Raw genomic sequence first — 23,637 nt, forward strand, 5'->3', positions numbered from 1 at the left:
CATTGTTAGTGTGTAAGCTACCTATAGAGGTCTTGTCATCGTTAGTGTGTAAGCTACCTATAGAGGTCTTGTCATCGTTAGTGTGTAAGCTACCTATAGAGGTCTTGTCATTGTTAGTGTGTAAGCTACCTATAGAGGTCTTGTCATTGTTAGTGTGTAAGCTACCTATAGGGGTCTTGTCATCTCTAGTGTGTAAACTACCTATAGAGGTCCTGTCGTCTCTAGTGTGTAAGCTACCTATAGAGGTCTTGTCATTGTTAGTGTGTAAGCTACCTATAGAGGTCTTGTCATTGTTAGTGTGTAAGCTACCTATAGAGGTCTTGTCATTGTTAGTGTGTAAGCTACCTATAGAGGTCTTGTCATTGTTAGTGTGTAAGCTACCTATAGAGGTCATCTCTAGTGTGTAAGCTACCTATAGAGGTCTTGTCATTGTTAGTGTGTAAGCTACCTATAGAGGTCTTGTCATCTCTAGTGTGTAAGCTACCTATAGAAGTCTTGTCATTGTTAGTGTGTAAGCTACCTATAGAGGTCTTGTCATTGTTAGTGTGTAAGCTACCTATAGAGGTCTTGTCATTGTTAGTGTGTAAGCTACCTATAGAGGTCTTGTCATTGTTAGTGTGTAAGCTACCTATAGAGGTCCTGTCATCTATAGTGTGTAAGCTACCTATAGAGGTCTTGTCATTGTTAGTGTGTAAGCTACCTATAGAGGTCTTGTCATCTCTAGTGTGTAAGCTACCTATAGAGGTCTTGTCATTGTTAGTGTGTAAGCTACCTATAGAGGTCATGTCATCGTTAGTGTGTAAGCTACCTATGGAGGTCTTGTCATCGTTAGTGTGTAAGCTACCTATGGAGGTCTTGTCATTGTTAGTGTGTAAGCTACCTATAGAGGTCTTGTCATCTCTAGTGTGTAAGCTACCTATAGAGGTCTTGTCATCTCTAGTGTGTAAGCTACCTATAGAGGTCTTGTCATCTCTAGTGTGTAAGCTACCTATAGAGGTCTTGTCATCTCTAGTGTGTAAGCTACCTATAGAGGTCTTGTCATCTCTAGTGTGTAAGCTACCTATAGAGGTCTTGTCATCTCTAGTGTGTAAGCTACCTATAGAGGTCTTGTCATCGTTAGTGTGTAAGCTACCTATAGAGGTCTTGTCATCGTTAGTGTGTAAGCTACCTATAGAGGTCTTGTCATTGTTAGTGTGTAAGCTACCTATAGAGGTCTTGTCATTGTTAGTGTGTAAGCTACCTATAGAGGTCTTGTCATTGTTAGTGTGTAAGCTACCTATAGAGGTCTTGTCATCTCTAGTGTGTAAGCTACCTATAGAGGTCTTGTCATCTCTAGTGTGTAAGCTACCTATAGAGGTCTTGTCATCTCTAGTGTGTAAGCTACCTATAGAGGTCTTGTCATTGTTAGTGTGTAAGCTACCTATAGAGGTCTTGTCATTGTTAGTGTGTAAGCTACCTATAGAGGTCTTGTCATTGTTAGTGTGTAAGCTACCTAAATGGTAAATGGTGCATTTATATAGCGCCTTTATCCAAGGCGCTTTACATAGATTGTGCATTACATTCACCCATTCACACACACATTCATACACCGATTGCGGCGGAAGCCATGCAAGGTACCAACCAGCACATCGGGAGCAATTTGGGGTTCAGCGTCTTGCCCAAGGACACTTCGACATGTAGACAGGAGTAGCCGGGATTCGAACCGCCGACCCAAGGATCATTGGACGACCTGCTCTACCTCCTGAGCCACAGCCGCCCTATAGAGGTCTTGTCATCTCTAGTGTGTAAGCTACCTATAGAGGTCTTGTCATCTCTAGTGTGTAAGCTACCTATAGAGGTCTTGTCATCTCTAGTGTGTAAGCTACCTATAGAGGTCTTGTCATCTCTAGTGTGTAAGCTACCTATAGAGGTCTTGTCATCTCTAGTGTGTAAGCTACCTATAGAGGTCTTGTCATCTCTAGTGTGTAAGCTACCTATAGAGGTCTTGTCATTGTTAGTGTGTAAGCTACCTATAGAGGTCTTGTCATTGTTAGTGTGTAAGCTACCTATAGAGGTCTTGTCATTGTTAGTGTGTAAGCTACCTATAGAGGTCTTGTCGTCTCTAGTGTGTAAGCTACCTATAGAGGTCTTGTCATCTCTAGTGTGTAAGCTACCTATAGAGGTCTTGTCATCTCTAGTGTGTAAGCTACCTATAGAGGTCTTGTCATCTCTAGTGTGTAAGCTACCTATAGAGGTCTTGTCATCGTTAGTGTGTAAGCTACCTATAGAGGTCTTGTCATCTCTAGTGTGTAAGCTACCTATAGAGGTCTTGTCATTGTTAGTGTGTAAGCTACCTATAGAGGTCTTGTCATTGTTAGTGTGTAAGCTACCTATAGAGGTCTTGTCATCGTTAGTGTGTAAGCTACCTATAGAGGTCTTGTCATTGTTAGTGTGTAAGCTACCTATAGAGGTCTTGTCATCGTTAGTGTGTAAGCTACCTATAGAGGTCTTGTCATCTCTAGTGTGTAAGCTACCTATAGAGGTCTTGTCATTGTTAGTGTGTAAGCTACCTATAGAGGTCTTGTCATTGTTAGTGTGTAAGCTACCTATAGAGGTCTTGTCATTGTTAGTGTGTAAGCTACCTATAGAGGTCTTGTCATTGTTAGTGTGTAAGCTACCTATAGAGGTCCGGTCCGGCACTGCCAGGTGCAGCGTTCCACACAGGAAGTTGATGAGCTCGGGCAGGAAGCGCTTGGAGAGGGACACGTATTCCACCGCCAAACAGCACAGCGCCAGGCCTGAAGTCACATCCTGCAGTGACCTCACTGGACACTAGGGGCACCATGAACACAGATTAAAAGGGCATTTTGGAAAAAAAGATAAATGTTCATTCCTCACGATAAAAAAAAGAAAAACTGGGTAAACTCAAATCTGATGGATTGTCTCTGTATTAATGGGGTTCACGGCAGCGAAAATTACTCGTGATGCAATAATTATCTCAATTCCTATACGTGACTGAATGATTCTGTGGCTAAATAGGTTCTAGAAAACAAAACGCTAATTGATTCAAGATAAAGAAACAAACACGGCACGTTGACCGCGAGAAGGTTATCTCAGAAAGACTGCAGACTCCCACACTATGGGAGGTTATCTCAGAAAGACTGCAGACTCCCACACTATGGGAGGTTATCTCAGAAAGACTGCAGACTCCCACACCATCCAATTAGAAGGTTATCTCAGAAAGACTGCAGACTCCCACACCATCCAATTAGAAGGTTATCTCAGAAAGACTGCAGACTCCCACACCATCCAATTATTATATTATATAGAATATATATATATTATTATATAGAAGGTTATCTCAGAAAGACTGCAGACTCCCACACCATCCAATTATTATATTATATAGAATATATATATATTATTATATAGAAGGTTATCTCAGAAAGACTGCAGACTCCCACACTATCCAATTAGAAGGTTATCTCAGAAAGACTGCAGACTCCCACACCATCCAATTAGAAGGTTATCTCAGAAAGACTGCAGACTCCCACAGACTGAAGGTTATCTCAGAAAGACTGCAGACTCCCACACCATCCAATTAGAAGGTTATCTCAGAAAGACTGCAGACTCCCACAGACTGAAGGTTATCTCAGAAAGACTGCAGACTCCCACACTATCCAATTAGAAGGTTATCTCAGAAAGACTGCAGACTCCCACAGACTGAAGGTTATCTCAGAAAGACTGCAGACTCCCACACTATCCAATTAGAAGGTTATCTCAGAAAGACTGCAGACTCCCACACCATCCAATTAGAAGGTTATCTCAGAAAGACTGCAGACTCCCACAGACTGAAGGTTATCTCAGAAAGACTGCAGACTCCCACACTATCCAATTATTTGTGTGACAATTAATCGCCAAGTGAAATGTCACGGTCATGACGGTCAGTGGTGGAAAAATAACTCAAATGTTTTACTTAAGTAAAAGCATTAATACTGCAAAATAGAAACACTCCGTTACAAGTAAAAGTCCGGAATTCAAAATGTACTTGAGCAAAAGTACAAACGTAGTGCCATCAAAAAGTACTTAAAAGTACCAAAAGCAAAAGTACTCATTAGGCAGAAATCTTTTGAAAATAGCAGATCTACAAGCTCACAATGCGTCGCATTGCGGCACATTGTAACTAGTAACTAAACTTTTCAAATAATGTAGTGGAGCAAAAGTACAATATTTGCCTCTGAGATGTAGTGATGTAGAAGCGAAAGTACTGGAAGTCGGAAATACACAAGTAAAGTACTACAAATAGCTCAAAATTGTACTTCAGTTCAGTACTTAAGTTACTTTCCACCCCTGGTCATCGTGACACAGACGTCTCCGTCCGTCCGTACCTTGTTGAGAGCCTGAGTGGTGTACAGCAGTGCAGGAGTGGTGGCCGGGTGTCTGAAGTCTGAGGTGGGGAACAACAGGGCCGTCACCTTCACGTAGATCACCTAATAATTACACATGGCAGACACACACACACACACACTTTGTGGGAAAACTGTGGGACACTATAGCGAGATTTTAAACTAAAGTGTAGGCCTGTCACAATAATCATGTAATCGTCTAATCACAATTATTCGAGATAATCGCAATTGTTTTGTCATAATCGTTTCCATGTTGAAACATTGTCATACATTAAAAACAAAGCAACTTCAATAGCTGATCTCCAAGCGTGTAGATCAGCCATTTCCAATAACACAATTAAATCATTAATCGCAATTATTTGTGTGGCAATAAATCGTCAACTTAAAATTTGGAATCGTGACAGCCCTACTGAAGAGCATTTTATTTATTTTTAATAGCTTACATCCTGGCCGGTGAAACCCACATAATTAACCAAACCAATGCTTCTCACATTAACCAATGCAGTCTCACAAACGGATATAATTAGGCTATGTGTAATTTATATTAGCAAACAGATCTATAAAAGAGTCATTCAATACGAGTCTCTGGATTCATAATAATGAACCTCATTTGTATAGCACTTTTAAAAAATGGCTCGACAAAAGCACTTCACACAGCCAACGACATATAAAAACAACACAAATGGTGTGATTAACTTCATCAAAGTGCACGAAAAGGAATTCCTACCATGTCTAGGGATGGGAAGGCAGCGTGACCCTTGACCCTCAGCGCCTCCTCCATTGTCCGAGCCCCTCCTGCTAGGATGGCCTGCATGGCCTGGCAGGAAGCATCTGGAAACATCTGGCTCAGAACATACAGCTGACTGGAGCGAAAGGAGGGGAGGAGCGAGAGATTAACGTGACGGGCCATGGAAAGAGACAGAGATGAGTCACACTTTGATAAATACGCTGTTGAAAGAACGAGAGTAGAGCCAGCCAGACTGACACATCAACACTGTTGAAAGAATGAGTATAAAATAGCTCAAGGCTGTATTGCTGATTACTTAACTTAGGACCCCCGCAGTGGTGTCCGGTTAGAACTTAAACCAGGATGCTTCGACTTCTGCCTTCTCCCTGAAGCCGCCCCTCTATATATTCTCCGACCAGGCTTGTCACTATGACTAAGCCAGTTAGATCTATCCATATATGGTTCTATCCATATATGGTTCTACCATATCTATCGATATCAGCACTAGGTCGGCTCGGGCCCAAATATAGGGATTGTCATACTAAACATGTCATATATCATATAGCCCAACGTCCTAGTCAGAGTCTTCGTTACAGCCACCCCAGATTTCACGTTGAAATCTATACCGCATCCAGAAGACTCAGACAATTATCCTTTCTTTCGGCTAGGTTCTAACAGGCCAGGCCTGGTAGTTATCCAGCAAGGGAGGCTCTCGAAGATGTTAATCTCTCTCCATTAGTCTGCTGACGATCTGTGTATGCTCACAATCCAAGCTATTTGGCGATCAATGCTCCCTCAATATTATTGACTTGGTTTGGCTGTACGGCAGGAGATACCTCGGAAGATACAGCCACCCCGTGCAAAACTTGAAGATCTCTCATGATTCTGATACGCAACTCTTCAGGTTGACCCCCTCAATCCGACCTGCTTGGCAACTGTGTGTAACAAAATGGTTCGCCCCGAACCATCATCCAGAACTGCATATACTTCCATTACTTTGCCACAATTGCAAATTAGAACTTTGCACACCTTAACATGACATTTCTCCCTTTAGGCGGTGGATAGCCCACATGCAAGGACTCTCCTGCTATAGTCAAGATTGCTGGCTGCGGTAATTCCTCTTGTAAATCCTGTCCCGTCTCGATCTTAGGTGTCCTAGGGTTCCGCAAAGGTTCATCTGCTCTCCGGTTCAACCGGGTCCGGCTCCTATTAATACTGTGAAGAGCCAGAGGGTGCCTTCCACCACATTTCACTTCTAGTCTGTAGTTTACAGTTTCTTGCCTGCATGACGACGTCCATTGCTGATAACACAGCTTCATCTGTCATCTCAAATCTCGTTTCGCCATTAAACTCAGTCGTTTGAACCTGCCGCATACCCCAAGATGGTGTGTGCCGCTATTACAGTACTGACATACGGCTTCTCGCCGTCTTGCTGGTTACTTGGTGTACGATCGGCAGAGTTGGGTGCTACTACCGTACCATGCATGATGACTGTTCGTCTCCGGTTATGCTCATGGTCATTTCTGCAAGAGTGACCGTCCAGCCTCCTTGCTGGACTACTTCGGTCCCTATGAACCTGGACTTCTGGTCTGTCAGCTTGCACTTTCATCTCGATATCCTATCGGTGAACGAAGCCTCTGCCGTCCTCCGACTGCTCCAACATCTATGGGAGGGTTGATATAGCTCCGATGCCCTTGCATCATCATGCTGTCCAGACAATGCTCTCATGATATCCACTAGAAGCTCTAGGTGAAAGCCTTCGTTACACGATGACACATGAAGCTCTAGGTGAAAGCCTTCGTTACATTCATTGCCACCCCCAGATTTCCCATGGAAATCTGTACCATATCAAGAAGGCTTGAACAGTAGACCCCTCAGGCCACCCCAATACAAGCATACTGAGGCTTGAACAGCAAACGTCAGCCATTCAAGCCACCCCATTGAGGGCGTCCAGGCGTCCCGCTTTCTTTCTTTGATGTTACGGTGAGTCATAAAAACCCTCAAGATCAAATCACATGCCACCCATTAAGGGCGTTCCCTGTCAATGGGTCAGAGTCAGCCAATCCGTGCAGTTCCAGTTTGAAGTAACGCCCTCTTGACCGTATCAAAGGTGGTCCACAGCTTCGGACCCAGGCTTCTACAACACCACGCCATCACTTCAACCCTGGCGTCTACGACACGACGCCATCACTTCGACCCTGGCGTCTACAACACGACGCCATCACTTCAACCCTGGCGTCTACAACACCACGCCATCACTTCGACCCTGGCGTCTACAACACGACGCCATCACTTCAACCCTGGCGTCTACAAGACCACGCCACCACTTCGACCCTGGCGTCTACAACACCACGCCACCACTTCGACCCTGGCGTCTACAACACGACGCCATCACTTCAACCCCGGCCACTTTCAGGGAGGTGATCATGTCCAGTGCTCTCTCTCTCTCTCTCCTGCACATCACCAGTGCTCTGCACATCACCAGTGCTCTCTCTCCTGCACATCACCAGTGCTCTCTCTCTCCTACACATCACCAGTGCTCTGCACATCACCAGTGCTCTCTCTCCTGCACATCACCAGTGCTCTCTCTCCTGCACATCACCAGTGCTCTCTCTCCTGCACATCACCAGTGCTCTGCACATCACCAGTGCTCTCTGACTCTAAGGGCCGGGGAGGTCTCACGGCTCCGAGATTCTGGCATCCAGATTCTGGCAACAGGGTGGGTCTCACAGCTTCGAGACCCTGCTGCTCACCTAAGGAGCAGCCAGGACCGCCAGAGCATTCATGCTCTGGCGGCAACAGAGTGCATCTCACCGCTTCGAGATGCTGCTGCTCACCTGCGGAGCAGCCAGGACTGCCAGAGTGTTCAGACTCTGGCAGCAACAGAGTGGGTCTCACAGCTTCGAGACCCTGCTGCTCACCTAAGGAGCAGCCAGGACCGCCAGAGCGTTCATGCTCTGGCGGCAACAGAGTGCATCTCACCGCTTCGAGATGCTGCTGCTCACCTGCGGAGCAGCCAGGACTGCCAGAGTGTTCAGACTCTGGCAGCAACAGAGTGGGTCTCACAGCTTCGAGACCCTGCTGCTCACCTAAGGAGCAGCCAGGACCGCCAGAGCGTTCATGCTCTGGCGGCAACAGAGTGCATCTCACCGCTTCGAGATGCTGCTGCTCACCTGCGGAGCAGCCAGGACTGCCAGAGTGTTCAGACTCTGGCAGCAACAGAGTGGGTCTCACAGCTTCGAGACCCTGCTGCTCACCTAAGGAGCAGCCAGGACCGCCAGAGCGTTCATGCTCTGGCGGCAACAGAGTGCATCTCACCGCTTCGAGATGCTGCTGCTCACCTGCGGAGCAGCCAGGACTGCCAGAGTGTTCAGACTCTGGCAGCGACTGGGTTACCATCTGGTTAGAATCTTGCCACTGAGTCATAGAAGCTACTCAAGGTATATGGGTTGTAAAGCCAGATACCTTGGTTCGTATGTGTCTGGAAGACTTCAGCATCCCGTTACTGCGGTAAGCCCTAATCCGGCTCGAAGGACCATATAAAATAGCTCAAGGCTGTATTGCTGATTACTTAACTTAGGACCCCCGCAGTGGTGTCCGGTTAGAACTTAAACCAGGATGCTTCGACTTCTGCCTTCTCCCTGAAGCCGCCCCTCTATATATTCTCCGACCAGGCTTGTCACTATGACTAAGCCAGTTAGATCTATCCATATATGGTTCTATCCATATATGGTTCTACCATATCTATCGATATCAGCACTAGGTCGGCTCGGGCCCAAATATAGGGATTGTCATACTAAACATGTCATATATCATATAGCCCAACGTCCTAGTCAGAGTCTTCGTTACAATGAGTATATACAGTATTTTACATACAGATATACACATATAGAGCGTCGCAGTCCCTCCCCCTACCATGGACCAGGAAATGAATCCCAATGCATTTTTCCCATAGACATTTCTTAAACTATTTATTTAAAGACGGTTACGCCGCGGACAAAGCCAACTCGAGTCGTGACAACTCATGACAACACAAACAATATTTTGGACCAAACAAATAATTACAAAGAAGAAAAACAACAAAAAAGTGTTGTAACCTGCCGTTTTTTTCTTCTAATTATTTGTTCGGCCCAAAAAATTGTGTTTGTTGTCATGATTTGTCACGACTCGAGTTGGCTTTGTCCGCGGCGTAAACGTCTTTAAATAAATACTTTCTGAAATGTCTATGAGGAAAATGAACGGAGAATCATTTCCTGGTCCAGGGTAGGGGGCGGGACTGCGACGCTCTATTGTGGCCAATATTCCAGTTTCTTTCCGACATCGGCAAATACACTGCCAACATGTCAAGATCTTTAACCACCTTTAACCCAGTGTCCCTATTTTGTGCTCGTCAAGACTCATTATGGGTGGACATTTTGAAGCCTTTTCAAAAACAGCCGATTCTACAGGCGTACATTGATTAGAATCGATTGCACCCGGAAATCTGGCATCGGCCGGCTGAAGTGAAAGAAACTCACGGTATGATCTTGTCGATGGTGGCGAGCTCGGGTGGATTCCTGGTGGCCAGCTCTCCCACATACTCCAACAAGAAACCAACCAGTTTCTGACGGGGACACAGATGGAAATCATGCAACAGCATTCAGGCATGTCGTTTCCACAACGACTGCTTACATCCACTTCCCCCATCATTACAATAAAACTAATAAATACAAAACGATGAATGCATTATCCTCTTTTACAGTTTTCTATCCCCCAATGTCTATTGCTTGTTTTGTGTCAGGCATGTTGGTATATTTGTAGTGTTATTGTGGAATATGCAGTTTATGTACAGCTCTGGTGGGTGTAGAGTAGGCTAATAACGTGGAGGAAGTCAGAATAGACGAGGGTGCAGTGGGCTCCACCGACTGCGCTGAGCTGCGACAGGTACGTTCACAACTACTGTACAGTGCCTCACTGTTTATAAAACCAAAACCCTTAGAAAAGCTTTCATAATGTCATACACAACAATTACCAAGGCTTTGTAAAGGTCTGGCAACCACTCTGTTGTCAATGTGAAGGTGTTTTGGGCCCTGTACCTTTGATGTGAGGTTTGTTTTAGTTTGTGTGCTTCTTTTCTGTATGGTTTTGTTTGTTAAATGTAACAAAGAGGTTATGTCTGAGCAGAAGTAATTCTGATATATGCTGTATTGTGATTTGAACCTAATAAATTGTATTTAAAAGAAAAGCCAAATGGCGTTTTATTTTTTATCCCACGATTTTGTAACCCATTTTTTCACCCAGTGTCAATTATTTAATGTAATCCTGGGCACGACACTTCCTCTGCCAAACTGGGGGGGGGGGGGCAGTGGACTGACCTCATGGTTCCTTCTATGCATGAGGAGTCCAAGCTTCTTTTCACCTGACAGGGGAGAGTTTCCCCAGTTGGACATAGCGCGTGGAAGGAACACGTTATTCCAACCAGTTCCTTTCCCCTCCATCAGGCGCCCCGGCTGGCCAGGGGGAGGTAGTTTAGAGACCAGGATTACTGCATGTTTTTGTGAGGGTACCTACCCTAGGGGGCACGGGGAGAACATGCAAACTCCACACAGAACGGCACATTCGCTATGGGCGCTGATGATGCGGAGGAGGGAACACGCCCCCAGCGCCCCCAGCGGGAATCGAACCCAGGACCTTCTAGCTGTGAGGCGAGAGCACTACCGACTGTGCCACCGCTGTCGTTTTCAACGGCGCTCGCGTGCGGGGGAGGGATGTGTGCGGACGTCTAGTGACGCCGCTGTGCGTGTATACCTGCAGCTTGAGCTTGTTGCCCACAGCTAGACTGGGGTGGTTACACTTCTGCGTCCTGGCCAGTATGATGACCTGGTTGTCAGGGGAGTGTCCATGGAGCAAAGCCTTCAACTCACTGAACTTCTCTGGAGCTAGAGGACGACGAGAGTGGAAGAAGGGTTCAGCATAATTCTCGTCAAGACAAAGGAGGGAATCTTTTTACAAAAGATGGACTCATTTTACGTTTGTGCAAGTGCAATTTATGTTTGCAAAAAGCATCTCGGTATCCACATGGGGTCGATGATCTCAGACTTCATGTGACGTCACACAGTCATCTATGACGTATGATATGACTCCAACTGTGGGTAAGGTTTCAGCCCGATCCGAGCCCCTTTGACTTCCATTATAAAATTTAAGTTAAATATTTCAAAAAGGTATGAAATATAACTAGAAAAGCAGTTCCTGCAGAAGCTGCGTGGGCTCGCTGAAAACCCACAATGTATATGATGTACAGTAGAAAAATGTATTAAAGCTGAAGAAAAAGTTGCAAAAAAGTACAACAAAAATGGACCATTGGCCCGGCTCCGTAATGATGGTTTGAATGTGTTATAGCAACCAATAGATGGCACCTATGTGTGAACCTAGAAAGATCTGACCCTTCTTCACACAAAAGGCCGATTTAACGTTATTCTGAAAAACGTGTAACCATGTAATGTACCTGTGAAGGTGTACGGTGGTTTGATCATGATGTCATAATGTACCTGTGAAGGTGTACGGTGGTTTGATCATGATGTCATAATGTACCTGTGAAGGTGTACGGTGGTTTGATCATGATGTCATAATGTACCTGTGAAGGTGTACGGTGGTTTGATCATGATGTCATAATGTACCTGTGAAGGTGTACGGTGGTTTGATCATGATGTCATAATGTACCTGTGAAGGTGTACGGTGGTTTGATCATGATGTCATAATGTACCTGTGAAGGTGTACGGTGGTTTGATCATGATGTCATAATGTACCTGTGAAGGTGTACGGTGGTTTGATCATGATGTCATAATGTACCTGTGAAGGTGTACGGTGGTTTGATCATGATGTCATAATGTACCTGTGAAGGTGTACGGTGGTTTGATCATGATGTCATAATGTACCTGTGAAGGTGTACGGTGGTTTGATCATGATGTCATAATGTACCTGTGAAGGTGTACGGTGGTTTGATCATGATGTCATAATGTACCCGTGAAGGTGTACGGTGGTTTGATCATGATGTCATAATGTACCTGTGAAGGTGTACGGTGGTTTGATCATGATGTCATAATGTACCCGTGAAGGTGTACGGTGGTTTGATCATGATGTCATAATGTACCTGTGAAGGTGTACGGTGGTTTGATCATGATGTCATAATGTACCTGTGAAGGTGTACGGTGGTTTGATCATGATGTCATAATGTACCTGTGAAGGTGTACGGTGGTTTGATCATGATGTCATAATGTACCTGTGAAGGTGTACGGTGGTTTGATCATGATGTCATAATGTACCTGTGAAGGTGTACGGTGGTTTGATCATGATGTCATAATGTACCTGTGAAGGTGTACGGTGGTTTGATCATGATGTCATAATGTACCTGTGAAGGTGTACGGTGGTTTGATCATGATGTCATAATGTACCTGTGAAGGTGTACGGTGGTTTGATCATGATGTCATAATGTACCTGTGAAGGTGTACGGTGGTTTGATCATGATGTCATAATGTACCTGTGAAGGTGTACGGTGGTTTGATCATGATGTCATAATGTACCTGTGAAGGTGTACGGTGGTTTGATCATGATGTCATAATGTACCTGTGAAGGTGTACGGTAGTTCTGCCATGGCCGCCTCCTGTCGGCTCTTCTTCTCTTCTTCAGTCAGACTCCTCTGGGCCGTGACATCACTCTGTGGCTCCTCCTCCTCCTCTTCTCCTCCACTCTCCTTCTCCGAATCCAGGTCTGAGTGACTGTCTTCCTCCTCCTCCTCCTCCTCCTCATCATCTTCTACCTCTTCTTTATCATCTTCTACCTCTTCTTCATCATCTTCTTCTTCTTCTGATCCTCCCTCCTCACCATCATCATCATCATTTTCTTCCTCCTCCTCGTCGTCTCCCACGCCCCCCGACTCTTCATCTACGTTCCACTTTCCGTCCTTGTGAGGAAATAAAGAGATTAAAGCTGCAACGCAAAACTCATTTTAACCCATCAACCCATTTAGAGACCCGAGGTCGAGTCTACAAAATGTCTTCTAAATCCTGACAGTTTTCTGGAAATAACTATGTCAGAGGACCCCCAAAATGATATGTAATTGGCCGCCGGCCGCCATCTGGTTGTTCCAGGGACCCCCAGACGCAAATATACGAGTTAAAACATTTGCTGTGAAAGAATTTATATTCAAAGATTTGCTACATTTCAAAAATAGCTAATCAACAAGCTTGTAGATCTGCTATTTTTCAACAGCTGAAGTTTAAAATAATGGTTAAAGTGATTAAACACTATAGATGCGTTCCAGGAATTAATGGGTTAAAGCTGCAATGCAAAATTGATTTTAACCCATTAACCCATTCAGGCCTGACGTCGAAATTAAAAAAAAAAAAGTTTTCTAAATCATGACAATTTTCGGAAAGATTTGAGGCACATTTTAACGATTTTTCAAAAATAGCAGACCTACAAGTTCATAGCGCGCCACTCGGTGGCGCGCTATGAGCTTGTAGATGTGCTATTTTTCAATAGCTAAATTATAACAATGTTTAAAACACCAAAACGGGTTCCCGCCCCAAAATGGGTTAATGGTTAATGTGGTTAAACACTAACGTGACATGGATGCGTTCCAGGTCTCAATGGATTAAGACCAGAGGCCAATTCCACAAATGCCTTCTAAAATCCGTTGTTCTCACACTTTCAAGATTTGTGTTCAAGCGTGCATCGCGGCTCATTTAGCTTATGTGTTTTCATAAGATCATTGACCCACATGTTGATACATTTGAGCAACACCATTTGAGTGTGAATGACAGAACCCTCATTGAGATCCACGTTGTAATCTTTCCCCAGACACATGGAATGGGGTCAGATGGGTAGTGATTGGTATAATCATTGGGACAGTCATTCTTCCTCTCACAAAGCAGAGAGATCTAGGAGTGTTAGTCACCTATCCATTTCCTCAGATTTTAAAACCCATTAAGAGCTGAGGCCGAGTCTACAAATATTTGAATCCAATCTTATCTTAATATTATCTCCCCTGCCCTAGTATAGTAACCTGACTCCGCCAGATGGGGCAGCAGAGTACACTGGGTTCCCCCCCCCTCCTGCTCCCATCTGGGAACTCACAAGGTGCTGCCACACTTACTAAAGAGACGTGGACGTTCTCGGCTGTCCGCAGCTTCTTTTTCTGGGTTTTTAGACAGCTGGTGAATGGAAATTAAGCTCCACCTCCGCGGACGACTGCCGCGGAGGTGAGCGTTTCCGGGAATCTGTCCGCTGCGGCAGTCGTCCGCGGAGGTGGAGCTTCTTTTCCATCCACCAGCCGACTAAAAACTCGGAAAAGAAGCTGCGGACAGCTTCTTCTGTCCACGGCTGTTTTGCGCTTAGGTGTGGAAACACTGTCAGGCAGACTTGATGCTCCGGCCACCAAACGGCCTGGCCAATCAGCGGCAGCTAGAGGCGGGATCAAGGCAGCACTGTGTATGCCTTGATCCCGCCTCTAGCTGCCGCTGATTGGCCAGGCCGTTTGGTGGCCGGAGCATCAAGTCTGCCTGGAAGTTCCCAGATGGGAGCAGGAGGGGGGAACCCAGTGTACTCTCTGCTGCCCCATCTGGCGGAGTCAGGTTACTAGTATAGCCCCTAGAGACCCTCAAATCCTGGGCTGGCTCATAAATGTTACATATTAAGGCTTTTAACAACAAAACACTTACCTGATAGGCCAGAGTCTTCCTGTCGTCCTTGTTCAGGATGAAGCCATCATTGAGGTCATCAGCAGACATGTGGGTGCGAGTCTGCGTGCTGTCCTGGACTATATCTCCCAGCATCCTCCTCTGACGGTCCGCCTAAGCAAAATGTAGAAACCGATTTGTACACAAACACTTTTAGCTGTGACACAAAAAAAATCTATTCATACTTAAATAGTGTGAATGACAGAACCCTCATTGAGATACAAGAAATAATCTTTCCCCATGGAATGGGGTCAGATGGGTAGTGATTGGTATAATCATTGGGACAGTCAGAATATACAGTACATGGGTTGCACAATATTGAAATTTTGGCCGACATCCAATTACCGATTATTTGCATGGTCAAATCGACTGTTATGGCAATAATAATACCTTAACGCTGTTGTACAGTAACTGTGATTCTGGGTGCAGATGCAGACTTCTAACAGTGCATTCTTATGACCAGATTTATAACTTTAGTAACTCTCTATAGCCCATTTAGGCCTGAGGACGCATCTGTGTCATATTATAGCTTTTAACCCATTTTGGGCGGGAACCCCTTTTGGTGTTTTAACTAAGCATTATGTTATACTTTAGCTATTGAAAAATAGCAGATCTACAAGCTCATAGCGCGCCACCGAGTGGCGCGCTATGAACTTGTAGGTCTGCTATTTTTGGAAAATCGTAAAAATGCGGCACAAATCTTTGAATATATATTCTTTCAGAGCGAACGTTTTTTTCAGGCCTGAATGGGTTAGACAAGGTGCCAGTTGTGTGTTGACAGACCTCGAGTCTCTGCAGTCTCTCCTTGGTCTCCATGGCCACTTCCTCCGGGGTCTTCAGCTTCTCTGAAGGCTGGGCCTTCATCTCAAAGGCCAGCTCCCTCACCCGCATGTCATACTCATCCAACTGGAGGGACAGAGAGAGGACACAAGTAGGGCTGTCATGTCACCATAGAATTGTGTCTTTTGCGTTGTAACATTGTAATTTCTAAAACGGTTAGTCCCAATACTTGATTCTGATTGGCTGGTTACCGTCACGTGACCGGTGTAAATTTCACCGATAACCCACACCTTCAATCACTATATCATTCGCACCTGATTCCGCATCTCTGTAGCTGTACTGGGGAAGGGGAGCGCTTGATTACCTTACAAACCCATGCCGTGCGGGCGTCTAAGCGCCGCCCGGCTCATATGACTGTGAATGTGTGGCTCCAGGCAGCCCCGTAAAGACATCAAGCGCTATTCTCCCGTCACATAGGCTACTTGCCGAGCAAAACAAGGAAGTGATGTGGCTCGCTCTGGTGGTGCAAAGCGTAGCTACTTTTGTGAATTTAATAGTTGTATTTAGGTTAATATTGCTATATGTTTGTAACCGTTTTAGAAAAGCAATAAGCCACTCGAGGCCCCAGCTTACCGGGTATTTTACAATGGCTGGGGGGTAGAAGACCCTCCGCTCCGCGTCGGGTCTGCCTACGCCCCCAGCCATTGTAAAATACCCGGTAACCTGAGACCTCTCGTGGCTTATTGCTTAAGTTACCAATACATTTGTATTTCCGCTTGCCTTTTAGGCTTCGTAATCACAGACTGCACAAGGCAGATATGACAAATAAATTAAATGTGCCAAGAAATCACTGACACATTTCTCTTTTTTTTTTGCAATTTCTTACTTTCCAAAGGATTTACAAAAAAGAAATAGTTGATCTGCTATTTCTGCCAATTTTGAAAAATGTTTGAAAATGTACATCAACATGGAAACGATTGACGATTATGCAAACGTAATTGCAATTATCTAAAATAATTGCAATTAGGCGATTATGCAATAATTGTGACAGGCCCTCAACACAAGACCACAACAATGTGACGCCTGCCAGCCGCTACACAATACAATACATTAGTATATAGAGGTTACAGTAGGTACAGCAGTGATCCTCAAAGGACCCATCCCTGAGTTTAATATACATTAGGCCACTGGTTCCCAAACACCCATTCCGTGACCCATTTATGTCCCTTGATTTTCCGCACCAGAATTCGAAATGAGCCTTCACACGACGCGCAGTTTCGGACAATACGCAGTAGGAGTAGTTTTAATCGCAGAAGAACATTCTGGTGTGAAGGAGACCTTATAGACCAGGTTACATTATAAAGTGCAGCAAAGTCATATGAAACTAACTGTGAATGACAGAACCCTCATTGAGATCCACGTTGTAATCTTTCCCCAGACACATGGAATGGGGTCAGATGGGTAGTGATTGGTATAATCATTGGGACAGTCATTCTTCCTCTCACAAAGCCGATATCTAAGGATGCAACAGTTAGACAACCTTACATTATCACTGATTAAAAGAAATTCGGACAAAATAGTAAGTACATTTGCAAGCATTTTAATGCTGAATTTAGAACATGTTACATAGTCAAGTGCAGCAGGGTCGTATGAAACCAACTTGGGAAGAAAAAGAAAAAAAGAAAACCGAGGTCAACCGAGGGGTCTCCGACTTTTTCAGGGGGGGAAGCCCTAGTATTCCAACTCCGAACTAGAGCTGGTCATAGTACCTTGGGTTTGTCGTCCTGCCGGTCAGAGGGGCCTCCTCCTCTGCAGGGGTTCTTGTGTGCCAACAGAGAGCGGATGCTCTGCCACTCCTGGTCCAACTTCTCCGTCAGCTCGTGAGTCTCCTCCTTATGAATCTGACGCTCCCGCTGGAGGGAAGGAAGACGATGAACAGTTAACACCGTCGTTCATATCAACAACTTCTCATTTAGCTTAAGAAAACACCATTTGTTTAGGAGCATTCCCCCCCCCCCATGTTTGTACATTTGAGCAACATTTGAGTGTGAATGACAGAACCCTCATTGAGATCCACGTTGTAATCTTTCCCCAGACACATGGAATGGGGTCAGATGGGTAGTGATTGGTATAATCATTGGGACAGTCATTCAACCACTCACAAAGCAGAGAGATCGAGTACAACAGTTAGTCAACCTGATCGATTTAATCACTGATTTTAATCACATTTTTAAATAAATAGCAGATCTACGTTGCGATAAGATGTACTGCCAGTTTGTATTTTTGAACACCATTCTACAACAAATAGGGATTAATGGTACTGGTAAAATCGGATTTAGTACATTATATGCAGGGGAAACATTATCAATCGACAAAGTAAATGATGGAATATGAATCAACCCTATGCATTATTAGTGAGGTGACATGAGCATGTCATCTAACCTTCTCCTGTTTGGACTTCTGGATGAGTTCCTCAATTAGTTCTTGTCTGGATTTGGCCTTCAGACTTCCTCCTCGTCCCCCCTCCTGCTCTCCTGGGGTCTTCTTCCTCAGAAGACCACCCCCACCGCCGAAGTGGGACGCAGTCAGCTCAGCTAGTGGACACAAAGAGTCAGGTTAGTCTGTCACTGTAAAAATGAAAACAGAGTCAGTCATGAAAGTAAGGGAGAGAGAGGGAGAGAGAACTATGGGTGCAAGACTGTTAATCAACCTATCAGTTTAATAAAATCAATCACCTTTTTTGTAAGCAAAAACAACAGATCTTTGTTGTGAATTACATTGAATTACAAGCTAGATCTGCTATTTTTGAAAAAAAATGTGGTGAAAATCTTTGAATATATATTCTTTCACAGCAAACGTTTTTAACTCATATCTTAGCTTCTGGGGGGGTTTCTGGAACTACATATTTTCAGATAGGGGTCGGCGGGTTCTTGAGATGAAAAAGTTTGAGAACCACTGACGTAGAAACATGGGTTTTTCAGGAAACTGTCATGATTTAGAAGAAATTTTTTAGAATCGTCCTCAGGTCTAAATGGGTTAAGAGATCACTCACCTGACAAGGCACCCCTCTCCTCTGGTTCGTCGTCACTGTCTCCTAGATGAGTGAATTTCTCCATCTCTGCCAACGACTGGCCGTAGTGAGTGAGCTCCTCCTCCTCATTCAGGTTGTAGATGTCCTTCTTCTCATGAGTGCGCTGAAAGTCATTGGACAATTAATTAAGCATAGAAAATCCTATTCCAAGTTGAGAAGGAGTCACTGAGTCTACACTAATATCTTCTGCAAAAAGAGACAAGCTAATAGACAAGAAAATAGACAAGCTACAAGCGTGCAACGCGCTGTGAGCTTGTAGATCAGCTATTTTCGGCAAATGTTCGCACCCAGAAGAGGGACAATAGGGTGCGCAGTGTTTCTCAAAGTGAGGTCTGGGGACCCCCAGGGGTCCTTGGCTTGGAGCGGTTCCAGGGGGTCCACAGCTAAAGTCGTTACTATAGCGTCACCATCATTTTAACCACTGTAACCATATTTTATACTTTGGCTATTCAAAAATAGCAGATATACAAGCTTGTAGCGCAGACACGAAGTGGCACGCTATGAGCTTGCACATCTGCTATTTTTGAGAAATCTTAAACATTATGCAAATCCGCAACCCAATATATATCAATTTGGGGGTCCACAAAAAACGTCTACTGCAATAGGGTTCCTGTGGTTAATGGCAGGTAGGGCTTAAAATATATTCAACAGACTCAAAATCTCAGGGAAAGATGGAAGACACACGACATGAAAACAATGTGGGCTTCCCATTTCTCAACCAAGGACACGGCCAATTGTGTTCATTGGCGGCTACACTGATGATTCCAACCTAGCCTCGCGTAACGATACCAATATCACTGTGTGGCTATTAGTCTCGTCCCACTCAGTATTCGTTTTTTTTTCCCGCAATGTCCCGTTGTCAGACGAATCTGGTTGGCTCGTCACCACTGTGGCCATGAAGTCCTCCCACAATTGAGAGGGGCCAGACTAAGGGGCGACTCACACGGTCGCAACAGATTGATGTATGCTTGTTGTATACAAAGGGTGTGATACATCTTGCCCCAATGCATTTCCAATGGGAGTCACATGGTTTGACACAACATTTGTGTTGTATGAATTGAGGGGGAGGGGGGCAGTCGAAACACAGCCGAAAGCCATAAAACAGCTTGTAGTCCAAAATGTTGCATCAAACCGTTGTATGCTAGATCGAAAGGTGTGAGTGAGGCCTTAATCTGCCTGGGGCGATATGCATTGCATAGGCAGATGAAGACTGGCTATGCGAGACTAATTCGAACCCCTAGTCTTCATGGTAGTGGGCAGAAAATCCCCGTGCCAGCCAGCCAGACACCCTACCTACTGTATGTGTAACGTAGTGCCCAATGCCCATTGCACACATTCCACATATTATATCCAGATTCAGCATCAGTAGATTTGACTCACCTGTCTCTCCAAGGCAAATCTCTGCAGGATCTTCTCCTCTGGTTCCATCTTGGAATCATACTCCCCAAACCTTTTGTCAACGAATTTGTTGGACTTGCCCTTGGATTTGTATTCTTTCAGAAGCGTCTCCTTTCTCTGTGGATTATGACAAACATCATTGAGCTGGTTGTGCAAGTAACAAACTCTATGCACTAGTATGCACAGTACATTCCACTAAAGTGAGTGTGTACACTGTAATAAGGCTCAGCTGGCATGAGACCCCATACAGGCTGGACTAACTTCTAAAAAGCTGGAAAAACGTATACTAGTTTACTAGTTTTAAATCTTAAGCCCTCTTTGTAGCAACGACATTTGAGTGTGAATGACAGAACCCTCATTGCGATCAAGTTGTAATCTTTCCCCAGACACATGGAATGGGTCAGATGGGTAGTGATTGGTATAATCATTGGGACAGTCATTCATCCTCTCAAAAGAGAACTAACAGTTAATCAACCTATTAGCGATTGAAATATAAAATATAATTTATTAGCAAAAACACTGAAAATAGCACATCTACATCACAGTGCACTTTGAACTTGTACATTGGCTATTTTTCGCACAACAGACAAAGTATAAAATAGAGAAACAATTGCATGTGTTTTACACTTCGCCCTATAATGAGATTTTAGAACCATTAACCGTCTTAATCTTGTTCATGTAGGTTAATCGAATAATTAACCTACAATACATGAACAGAATCAATTAATCTGGTTAACCACTCAAGTTCTGTATAATAGTACTTCAAGTGCATTCATCTGTTCTGATGAATTGAAAATGGATGACCCTTATGTAAGGTTATATGCTTTTAGCAGATTTTGTATTGACCTGTACTTTCATTGAACTGTACCCATTCTACAAACTGTTAATACAATTATCAATCAATCCAATGCTACACCCATTAAAGTCACTGGGAACAGCCCCTTCTTACCTTGTTGATGGCTTTGGATCGAGACACACCAGGCAAACCGACGTCATGCTTTGTTTTTCTGCCCAAGATGTCAAATTTCTTCCTGTTGATTTTCACCTCGAACGGGTTGTTCTTGATCTGAGTGGAGGTCTTGGTCTTACGAACCTTGTCAGCAAGACTCGCGTTCTTTTTCTGTGGCTTTTTCTGTGGCTTCCCCATCTAGTAGTAATAATATTGAAATAAAGCAGAAAAGTAGTCACAAATATCTACTACTACAGTATGTCTCTGTAGCATTAGCTAACATTTGCAGTTAAACTAGTAAATAAATGTAGCATTGACAACTTAGCACTGTCTCAGCAAAACAAATCCCAAATACAGAATGTGCTTGTGGTGCCTACCTTGTGGTTTTGTTGAGAAGTTTGCTAATTGCAATCCAGATGATTGTAGAAAAGTTCTAATAGTAACAATATCCCAACATTAACCTTTAAAATCCATCATTTATTCTCCTTTCCACGTTGTTACAAGAATCCAGCGTGCATGGTGCTGCTGGCTGGGTTAAAGTTCAAATTAAACAAGAGGGTCTTGAGTCGTGAGAGTTTGAAGTGAAAATCTTGCAGCGCCTCTAATGGTGGCTAAAAAGAATGACTCCCCCAGCAGTAGTAGTATTATTTTATGCAGTGGTTCTCAAACTTAATTAAACGTAATTTTAAAGGACCCCTATTAAATAGCTCGAACCAGTGCTGGTTATTTAGTTAGGACCCGCTAGTGTGTTCGATACGAACTTAACCGGGATGTGGAAACCTCTACTTCAATGCTCTACGAGTTGATTAGCCATTAGCCAGTTATTCTGTCTCATGGAGCCGCCTTTTATGCTGTGCAAGTGTCACGAACGATGATGTCTCCACTGCGTATATCCATCTTTGGAGTTTCTACATTAATCTGTCAGCGCTGGATATTGCCGTTGTCTATATGTTATATGTTGTCTATATGTTATATGGGACTATAGGTTATCCCCATATATGGAGCTCTAAGTGAAAGCCTTCGCAACAACCCCCATGTACACAACATGGAGATGGAACCAAATGCACCCGTAAATGGAACCCCCTGAGAAAGTGGAATATTGCTGTGACAATGCTTAATTGATGTTATCTGTGACTGTGCGCCCATCATGACCCTGTGGGAAAACATCACATTCCACTGAAAGATTCACACCCAGCTTTATGTCCAGACTAGAGCTAGCTCCGGTCTATTGCATTAAAATAATTAGTCCTTCGCAAGATATTCGTGCTCAAAATTTGTCTGGAAGGTGTGTCATTCTGCGCTGTGATTGGCTGAGCCTCGCATAACGGGTGCGCCACAGGGGACACCCGTTATAAGCAGCAGAGTATAATAATAATATATTATTAATATCATATATGTGTACATGTCTATGTACATGTATGTATATGTAGTTTTCTGAGTGGTTGGTGGTATAATGTGATCGGCTGGGTGGTTTGATGCGTATGTACTTGACACATAACATGTGCTGGCCCCAAACACACCCATCGTAGCACCTGGCCGAAAACATGACTTGGCGCTCTGCTTGCGCAAGTAACTAGAAAATACTGTTCCTGAAGAAACAGTGTGTGCTCTGCTCGAGTAGCTCTCTACTCAGTGATGACACACATGGCGTCACACCCAACCTTCCCTCCGTCTTCCTATTGGTTGAACTTGACCCACATGACGTCACAACACAATAATAACTAGAACTGCACTCTGTCGAGTGCCTACTTGCGTTCGTAGAGCGCGCAAGTACTGCCGACCTCTACGAACTTACTCTGTAAAATATTGAAATTAAATACTAAAACAACAAATAAACCCTTAAAGAAATCTGACAATATAAAATACATGTAGGCTATGTAACTTGAAAGTAGTATACTGTGGTCGGCTGGACCTAAAGTGGTATGTATGGTAGGCGTGGTTATAATTGGCTGTTGATGGTGGCATAATTAAGATATGTTTCAATGTTGGGTGGGTAAAAGGTAACGTATGTATGTAACCTGAAACCTATCTTAATTACATCACCATCAACAGCCAACCATAACCACGCCTACCATACATACTTTTGGTCCGGCTGACAACAATACTTGCACGCTCTGCTTGCGCAAGTAACTAGAAAAAGAAACTGTTCCTGAAGTAACAGGTACTGTACCCACATGATGTTACATAGGGGCCAAAAAAAATCACACTAGTGAGAAGTGCCTTTGACGAGTTGATCTGCTGCACCCACTACCAGTAAGACACCCTAAAGGGCGAGGTCGCACTGAAACAGCAGAGCTTCTTAATATGGCACAGTTGAGAAGCAGGAGTTAAACTATTAATCTGGTGTCAGTGAGGTCAAATGTAGAGTTTCTGGCCGGCTCCATATATTCAGATCTAGTATGTCAAACCAGGTATGGCTATCCAGGGTTTGATGAGGTCAGTGTCGTGATCTTCATATATGGAGATCGAGATCCAGGTGATGATAGGCAGCTCCACATATGGAGATCCATGTGTTGTACCAACTTGGTTCATTTGCAAGTCTGAGTCGCGTCGCGGCAACCACAGTGGTTGGACTGACAACCATATATGGA

General features: G+C 44.3%; 1 protein-coding gene across 1 annotated transcript in view; it reads right to left on the minus strand.

Annotated features, from left to right (window-relative positions):
• Positions 1–21,609, minus strand: part of LOC306940037 (nucleolar protein 14-like) — a 33,040-nt gene extending 11,431 nt beyond the window's left edge. The window contains exons 1-14 of the mRNA XM_079524951.1: positions 21,424–21,609; positions 21,047–21,244; positions 20,080–20,214; positions 18,661–18,802; positions 18,051–18,202; positions 17,378–17,521; positions 15,612–15,734; positions 14,811–14,942; positions 12,715–13,051; positions 10,900–11,030; positions 9,630–9,715; positions 5,113–5,248; positions 4,368–4,469; positions 2,658–2,811 (exon numbers count right to left, since the gene is read on the minus strand). Coding sequence (XP_079381077.1) covers positions 2,658–2,811; positions 4,368–4,469; positions 5,113–5,248; positions 9,630–9,715; positions 10,900–11,030; positions 12,715–13,051; positions 14,811–14,942; positions 15,612–15,734; positions 17,378–17,521; positions 18,051–18,202; positions 18,661–18,802; positions 20,080–20,214; positions 21,047–21,244 — 1,972 coding nt within the window. The 5' untranslated portion in view covers positions 21,424–21,609. The remainder of the gene's footprint in view (positions 1–2,657; positions 2,812–4,367; positions 4,470–5,112; positions 5,249–9,629; positions 9,716–10,899; positions 11,031–12,714; positions 13,052–14,810; positions 14,943–15,611; positions 15,735–17,377; positions 17,522–18,050; positions 18,203–18,660; positions 18,803–20,079; positions 20,215–21,046; positions 21,245–21,423) is intronic.
• Positions 21,610–23,637: the final 2,028 nt, after the last annotated feature.

The sequence above is a fragment of the Electrona antarctica genome (genome assembly GCF_951216825.1).
Source record: "Electrona antarctica genome assembly, chromosome: 16".
NCBI classification, from domain to species: Eukaryota; Metazoa; Chordata; class Actinopteri; order Myctophiformes; family Myctophidae; genus Electrona; species Electrona antarctica.